The 8,682-nt window shown below is 42.2% G+C and overlaps 1 protein-coding gene across 1 annotated transcript; it reads left to right on the forward strand.

Moving 5' to 3' along the window:
- The first annotated feature begins 3,700 nt into the window (after positions 1 to 3,700).
- On the forward strand, positions 3,701 to 5,205 carry LOC147428483 (uncharacterized). The gene is made up of 2 exons (XM_086497091.1): positions 3,701 to 4,007; positions 4,554 to 5,205. Exons 1-2 carry the CDS (start codon positions 3,999 to 4,001, stop codon positions 5,004 to 5,006), a joined length of 462 nt encoding a protein of 153 aa, XP_086353217.1. The 5' UTR covers positions 3,701 to 3,998; the 3' UTR covers positions 5,007 to 5,205.
- Positions 5,206 to 8,682: the final 3,477 nt, after the last annotated feature.

The raw sequence follows: 8,682 nt of genomic DNA on the forward strand, positions 1-8,682 counted from the left end.
TGGTGGGAGACAACACTCGATACGAAGCAATCAAAGCTTACTTCTTTTCCCAAGTGACATGCTATGGTGGAGCATACACAAAAAGGCTCTCAGATCTCTCTCTCCCCTTCTCTGTTATGTCCTTAGCCTAAAAAATAGCAGATTATAAAAACTTTAAATATCTTTCAATTGGTGCAAAATTAACTTGTGCAAAAATGTCCAAAACAACTTTTTTCTTCTCCCACACATCCTATTTTTGTACAAAATGAGTTTTGCAAAAATTTGACAGAATGAGACTTTTTGGTCTCCCTCATGCAATAAAGGTGGAGTACATGATAAAAATGCGTCAAAACCCCTCACATCGACTTCCTACAACTGCATGGGAAGCAAGCAAAAAAGTTCAAAAAAATATTGTGCTACCTTTTCCATGATTAGACATCTATGTGCTCCACTATCACCTGCAAGTCCTCCATTAATCATTCCCAAGAGCATTGATTACTTCAAGAAGAGTTCATTGTTTGATTTGGGTCTTTTTGCAAAGGATAATGTACTTAGAACGTTCATTATAAATCCTTGATCGAACTTCAATCCATCATGCTGTACTTTCCTAAATTTAGGGTGTTGTAGGAGCTCCTTGAAGATTTTTTTTTTTGTGTCCATGTCCATACGTTTGGTTTGTCTATCACTTTGCCATACTTTTGCATATCTTCTTCTATAGTGTGTCACCAATGTATGTGGATTGAGCCCTCATACTCTTTAACTTCTCTTGATGTTCTCTTTGTTCAGTATCCCAATACTCTCTCGTTGTCCTCAAGCGGTGTTGAGTGGCGAAAATTGGATCAATTGGCCCTTCATCACGACATTGTGAATTTTGATCATGTTGTTCTTGATCTCCTTGGAAGTGAGGCTGATGGGAAACCTATTATTGCATATCTTTGGTTGGAAGCCCATTGTTTTGGATGGAAGCTGCACCATAGAGAGAGAGAGAGAGAGAGAGAGAGAGAGAGAGAGCTATGTAACATGGGTTGGAGCAGGGTTGTGCTATTGCTACAGAGGCAAAGGAAAGAGCAAGAGAGAGTGCATGCAAGCAGAAAACGGTCTAGACAGAGAGAGAGGGAGGGAGGGGTGGAGATAGTTACAACTCCATGTCAGATGTTCCTTTTCTCTTTACATAGTAATTTGTCCCTACAGCTTCCTTGAATCACCCTCCAAAGGAGTGTCAACAACACCACTTTTGGTACCATCAAATCGTGCTTTCATTCAAAGAAGAAGGAGGTTTAGACATCCTAGACATTTCTACCCAAGGAGATAAGTTGATTGCCAAGTGGATGGTGACATTCTTCTTTGAGCCTAATAGTGATTGGGCTATCTTCTCCACAAAGATTTTTCTAGGTAGAGTTGACAAACAGGGCCCCTACTTGGGAGGATATTCCTCTACTTAGCATTCTTGTTTGTCACTTTACGGTGAAAGCTAAAATCTTAGACCTTATCAATAGTTTGTGGTCTTTGTGGCATAAGTACTAGGTTGATCTTCTCATAGGTATTACCAAAAACAGCTAGGATTTCAATTCGAGTCAATTTGGCGGTTCCTTCTTAAATAGAGGAGGTAGAAAGGCTCACAAGCTACATAGAAAAGAGCTCTATATGTGCGAGAACACATGGAGCAAAAAACAGACAAGGCTCTACTCTACTCATCAATTACTTGAATTGTTTGGGCTTATATAGTTAGTTGAAAGCCCGCTTTGTATGTTGAAGAAGTGCTCTCTTCCCCAAAGGACAAAGATGGCAAATCAGGTGTCTTGGTCCCATGGTTCTTCAATTGATAATGGAGAGGTTGTATGCCACTTTCCATAATCCCCATGATACATCAAAACCTCACCCAGTCAACATAGCAGAGTGAATGACAGATGATAGGTCTTATTGGACAAAAAATCAAGGAATGGAAAATTCGCATTATGGTCTATATTTGTCCTTCCAAAAAAAAAAAGTCAAGGTTCTAACCACGATGACAATCAATGTAATCCTAGGGCAGAAAAGGAAAAATTGTTAGGGTTGCCAATCTTTAGCCTATGGACAATGGTGAAGGTGAGCATTAGCGATCCCAACATAGTCTAAGCTATTCCCAGCACCAAAGCAAAAGCTAGCATTTTCACAGGTGATAGGCGACATGGTACAAACACGAAAACAGAGAGCTGATGCTGCACAAAATATTGTTGACCTAGTGGAAAGATTCTTTCCATTGTGGCAAAGCCTTATTAGTAGAATTCACTATGCAGTCGACCGCCTCCAGCTCTAAATTTGCAAAACGGTGCTAATAAAGGAGAAAGGAGGTGAAAACGTAGCCACCAATGTGTGCAAATGACAGACACTGTGCGGTTGGGTTCTGTATTTCTGATTGTAGAAGTGGAAGTGGAGTATGTTCGAAGTCTTTGCGAGCGTTGCGATGCAATGTAGCACAATGCTACATTGATACCTATTGCATAGGATACCTACAATAGACAGGCAACGTACAAACCGTTGGCTAACAACGGTCTCATTAGCCAACGGTCTAGTGTGTTGGACCCTTGGGCTTTTACTAGGCCCGTTATGGTACTCGAGCCATAGTTACCGGGGAATGCCCCTGAGCCCCCGTTCCGGGGGGGCAGTTCCCTTCCCGAACGTTCCGAAACGTCTCAAAACGTTCCGGGTGGCCAGTGCAAACCGGAACGGCCGTTCCAGAACGTTCCAAACACCCCCAAAACGTTCCGGAATGCCCCTGGAACGGCCAACGGCTACAAACAAATTTGGCAAAAATTAAAAAAATTGAAGTAAATGTTTGGGCTTCTTTTTGAAGTGTGCAAGGCCTCAAGGACTCATAAAATGCACCCCCCTCCCCCTTTCTCTCCACAAGCTAATTCTCAAGGCTCAAGCTCTCTCCCTCTCACACTCTCAAGATCTCTCCCTCTCAAGACTCACTCTCTCAAGGCTCAAGGCTTTAAGCCTTCAAGCTCTCTTCCTCTCCCTCCCACTCTCTCAAATCTCTCCCTCTCCCTCTCACTCTCTCGAGTCTCTCTCTCTCTCTCTCTCTCTCTCTCTCTCACACACACACATCATCTAGTCATAGCAAGATTGAATGGTTTTCAAAACGAGTTTTTTGTGAGTATTAGAGTCATAGCACTCTAATACTCCTTGTATTTAAACACAAGAAGCTAAAAAATGCACTATTTGGGTGTTTTTTATACCTCCCGTTCCGTGCCATTCCCGTTCCGAACCCCTAGCCGTTCCCCTATTCCGCGGGGATCCCGTCGCCGTTCCCGTTCCGCGTTCCGGGTAACTATGACTCGAGCATGTACAGTGCACACTATACTTCTCACTTCTCCTCTCTCTCTCTCTCTCCCCCCCCCCCCCCCCCCCCCCCCCCCCCCCCTCTCTCTCTCTCTCTCTCTCTCTCTCTCGTGAGTCGTACCCAACTCCCCTCCTTTGCCTTTCGTCTGCTGTAGCATGTGTGTTCCTGACAAAACACACACACAACTAGCCTAGAGAGAGAGAGAGAGAGAGAGAGAGAGAGAGAGAGGAGCATGTTCCTTCTTCTTGTCCTCCTGCGCAGCTTTTCATAGCATTCTCCCACTCTTTTTGGGCGTCCACGCCTTGTCGCCAATAATCTGTCGGGACAGCCAGCCAGACCCCCCTCGTGACCTGCATCACCACCACCCACCCACAAAAAGCCAGCGAGCTACAGGACTCATAAGAAGGCCGCCCCGCCCCCCCTGCACGCCGCAGCTCCACTACAGTCCTCTCTCTCTCTCTCTCTCTCTCTCTCTCTCTCTCTCTCAAACTCTCCATTACCTTAATTTCCTCTTACTCACACCTTAATCATTCCCTTGATCACTACTGTTGCCCTCTCCACTCACCTACTGCATTTGCTCCAATCACTCACATTTTACATAGCTCATTAGCTCCTATCACCTTCCACGCATCCGTGCTACAGGCTTATGATCTCTTGCAGGGTGGAGGCAGTGGCAGCGAGATAGAGCGGACCAATGCAGCAGGTATACTCTCTATGTGAGCTCTCCAAGGCTTGTGGAGAGTGAGGCCATTCTTGAGCTATTGCTCTTGGACTTCCTCCTCCTAACAAATTTGAACATTAAAACATCTTAGGCCAAGCCTTTGGCTGCATTATGGCTTATTTAGGCATCATAATGTCACTATCACACACCACAATATGCATTGCCAACTAGAACCCTATTTAAGTAGCAAAGCATTCAATTTTAAATATGGTTAAGTAGATTCTTTGAGTGATCATGTTTGTGCACGCTTTTAAAAGTTTAACCTCCATTTTCCTTGTTTGCATACTGTTTTTCCACACTCTTAGGTACCTCAAGGATTCACTAATAGGTACCGTATGGTTACATGTGAGTGTAAGGGAGTGGGTTTAAACAAGGAAGAAAAGGTGCATTTTATAAAGAATGGTCCCATATATAGGGGTGAAGAAGGGGCATTGTATATGCGCACTTGACATCCCCTTATTGTTACTATTGAATCCCTAGGGGTTCTGGTAAGATAGATTTTGACATCTTATCACCTTGATGTTGTAGGGCCTTCATCGAGAGACACGAATAAAAGACATGGACATGAATGAAGCTTTCCCCATAAGAAAAAGGTCCTTCTTCTTTTGGCGTGGATTCAACAAAAGAGATGGTCACTCTCATACCATGAATGGATCACACCCTTCCTCTCAGAAGATGCCACAACATATGTGTCCACGCCACCTCAATCTATGTCCATGCAGTAAGTCCAAGTCAGGTCCTATTTACAGTGCAACATATCATGTCGCAAATTGTGATATGGAGCTTTGCAACAACGTGGATGAATGGGACAATGTTGATGCATCTAAGTTGCATCATGGCCCCCAAGGTTGTTCTTCCACTCCTCATTCATTTGAATACAATTCACTCAACAAGCATAACATCATCCCTTATTGTCAATTAAGACAGTTTGACACTCCTCGTGTCTCCACATCTCGCCTACCCCTCTATTTAGTCACGTAGTTCTCTTTCCTTGAGTGGTGCCAATAGCTCACCATTTTGACATCGCCGATTGCTTCTACCACTTGATTTTTGATAATAACACATCTAGCGGTATTGTTACAAGGAGAGAGAATTCTTCCGTCTTCGATAAACAAAAGTGAACCATCAAGGTTAACACAAAATGCCATCAAGTTGGTCATAACATTTTCTCTTGTGTGGTGTTTTTTTGCAAAGTCTACCTTTTTTTTGAAGTTTTTGCAACCTCTAGTGCTTAGATGTGGCTATGTGTAGACTAAGATGAGAAAATCTTGAGAGAGAGAGAGAGAGAGAGAGAGAGAGAGAGAGAGAGAGAGAGAGAGAGAATGCAAACCACCATACTGAATACAAGGTTTTATTTATTTAGCTCACACGTCTTGGTTGTAGTGTAAAATTATTAGTTGACCTTGATTTTGAAGGTCAAAATTTGAGCATTTTAGTTATGATCAAATCCATGTAAACACCTTTGTTTTTGGCATAAACCTTGGTCATCCCATTCATTTGGCCTTAAAAAACAAGGCCAAGAGAATGATTTTTCTTCGAACAATGCATTACAGTGCGCAATTTTTTGAAGCATCTGCATGTTGTCAATACTATTGAGAAAAGTGTACATGGACCACAAAAGATATATCAATAACATATATATCAATTTTTTGAAGCATTTGCATGTGGTCAAACTATTGAGAAAAGTGTACATGGGCCACAAAAAATATATCATTAACATATTTCAAAATCCAAAAAGTTCATTGGATATTTCAAGCATATATATTATATATCCAATGATTAGTTAAATCCATAGGATTCCATCTCCAAAATAGTGTGGGAAAGTTACAACTCCATATGGCATATCTAATGCTAACAATCATCTACGATTATATATTAAATCCAATGAATACTTGAACTTCATAGGATAATTCATAGTAGCACTATTTCCTTTCCCAACTCATCTTCCTTGACATCCACATATGTCAATGGAATCGTAGGAGTAAAGGTGGTTGTGCTCTCAACAATGCCTTAGACCTTCGTACCCACTTACACTTCCTAGCAAGTTGGAAGCATTTGGGTTTCTTGGTCCTCAACCTCTATAATAGCAATTAATAGTGCCATGATTGTCCCACAGTCTACACACTCCAGTGGGAGACTTGAGCTTATGACTATGTGGCATATCCTCATAGGATGGCTACGTCAAATATACTACACACATGAAGCCTAGGACAAGGGTTGTGTCTCCTCCTATAAAGTGCATATTCCTAAACTCTTTCCTCATTTGTCTTATGATTGAAGCTACTATACACTCTGGATTTATAAGTTTACTCATCTCACTTAGGGCTATTGGTGCTATATCACTTGATGCTCTCATCAAATCACAATTACCTATATATTTTGAGCATGACAACAAAATTCACTAAAAATAGAATTTCTTTTTTAACGAGTGGATGTGGAGCTATTTTTTTCATCTATATTTCTAAGAAACAAGAGATTGTTCTCCTAAAAAGGTTTGCCATTCTTTGGACATTAGCAATATGCATTCTCCTCCTATCAATGCATTGCCTCATTGCCTCCTCCTCCTCCTCCTCTTGCTTAAGAGTGTTATGTTTCATTCCCATTTTGGAATGCACTTCAATGACGGCCCTTCCCAAAACTTTGAAATCAAATAAACCACTAGGAGGCGAGGTTTGGAACCAAGGAAAGGTTGTACCTTTGTAGTGCCAATCCAAACCCTCCTATACGTTTACTCCTTCCACAAAGAGAATTTGTTTGTATTTTGGCACAAAGCTATCAAGTGGAATTATCGAAAATGTTTCTAGGGTCATTTTTGTAAAAAAATTCATTTGACATATTCTACCTAGGGTCCACATAGGTAGGGTATGCACCACCTCCCATTGCTCTCCCCTATAATTGTGCTTATGATTTCTTTGCTAGTCATGGGCACAAGGATTGTATGGTAGGAAGGTGCAAGTTTAGGCTTAAAAGTTCCCTGATGCATTTACTCCACGTATGTGTGCGTGCACAAGCATATATCCCCCTTTTCTACCAAAAGGCCGTGCCATTAAAAATTGATTTTGCAAGTTCACATGATCAAATGGAAGGTCATTTGTTGCATAGTGTGCTTTGTGTGAAGCATCAGGCTATCATACTATCATATTGGGGACTTAATGGTTCCATCTTAGTAGATACCCCCCTCATCTTCACATACACCAACACTTCACCTTGCTCTAAAATCCATCTGTAGCTCTTGTCACAACCATAGTGAGAGAAGCAGGAGCAAGGTGCATATGTAATTGCATGGCACTGTCTAGCCAACATGAAGCCTGGACGTTGAATGGTAGGATTGCTAGCAATGCGCATTGTTTAAACCTTACGGAAAGTTCTCGGTCTGGGATGATCAATGCCTACAAAGAACAATGTATACTTTTCAAATTTGAGAAGAAACGGTAAAAGAAGGGCCAATTCATGGGCCAATCCCTCATGGTAAGCACTAATTCTGGGCACCACATGCATTCCATAAAGCATGAGTATGGCAAGGTCAACACTGAAAGCCGACCCATTGAGAACACAGGTGATCCTGGCTCATAAAGTGGTATTCATTTCTACGTCCTAAAAACTGAGGCGTCTCTCTAGCTTCATATATATATTCAATCCCATTGGGAAATCATATTCTACCATGGCTAATTTCATGGTCTTGAATAGCACAATATCTTTACAGAAACTCTTTCTCCTGTTTCCCAGCCATTTCTGTTTCTCCTAGCAACTATGGTCCCAAGATGATTAGACATATTTGTTCAAAATCAACAAAGAAGAATGGAGCACATATTACGAGGAACGATCCCTGATGAATCATTCCCAGACGTCAAACTGTCAGGGGAGGGAGGATGCAAGCGCTGGCGCGGCTGCTCTATGCATTCCATGTGTTGAGCGGTGTCCGGATGACGGGTAGCCTGTCTTCAAAGAATTGCTGTGAATACCGCACTTATATGTCAGATGCTCATGGATTCCCTGCCATAATTTGCCAATTTACGATTGAATGCTCAATGCTCATTCTTGCAGCTCACATGTCCACCATCAGCCAGCTGCAGCGCTCGATTTGGCCAGCAACAGGTAGTTGAACAGCCCGCCCCCAGATTTTTGAGGTCTCTGCACATGAATCTCTGTGGTTGATTTTGTTTCTGCAGATGATTTCTCTAATATCCTCGGTGCTCCTATTGTCCCAGACAATTTGTCGCAAGCCGCTTGCAAATAAGAGATCTTATGACTAAGCAGATCCTTCAGAGTTTCACAACGTCTATTGCTTACATTCTGACTGCTGATGTGTTGAAGCTGGTGCTGGGGCAGGGGCAGGGGTTTTTCATTATACGATGGCTGTCATGTGACGGCTCTGGAGGGATCCACTGTCTATTGGGCTCTTTATGGTCTCTTAAAGCGCAATTAATATGCCCATGTATGGTACAAAGAGCGTCACCAGGGCTCTTTATTGTCTATAAAAGCCCATGTTTGGTACAAAGAGTGTTTCTAAGGCTCTATATGGTCTGTAAACGCACAATTGATATGCATACATGGGCATATGCGCATCGTGCATGCATTCTAGTCCTCAACTTTCTACTGAAAGAAGATGGCTGACCATTTATGAACTCACACTCCGAGAACTCTTTACATTGAGAAA

The sequence above is a fragment of the Adiantum capillus-veneris genome, chromosome 23 (assembly GCF_014529385.1).
Source record: "Adiantum capillus-veneris isolate H3 chromosome 23, ASM1452938v2, whole genome shotgun sequence".
In the NCBI taxonomy this organism is placed as follows: Eukaryota; Viridiplantae; Streptophyta; class Polypodiopsida; order Polypodiales; family Pteridaceae; genus Adiantum; species Adiantum capillus-veneris.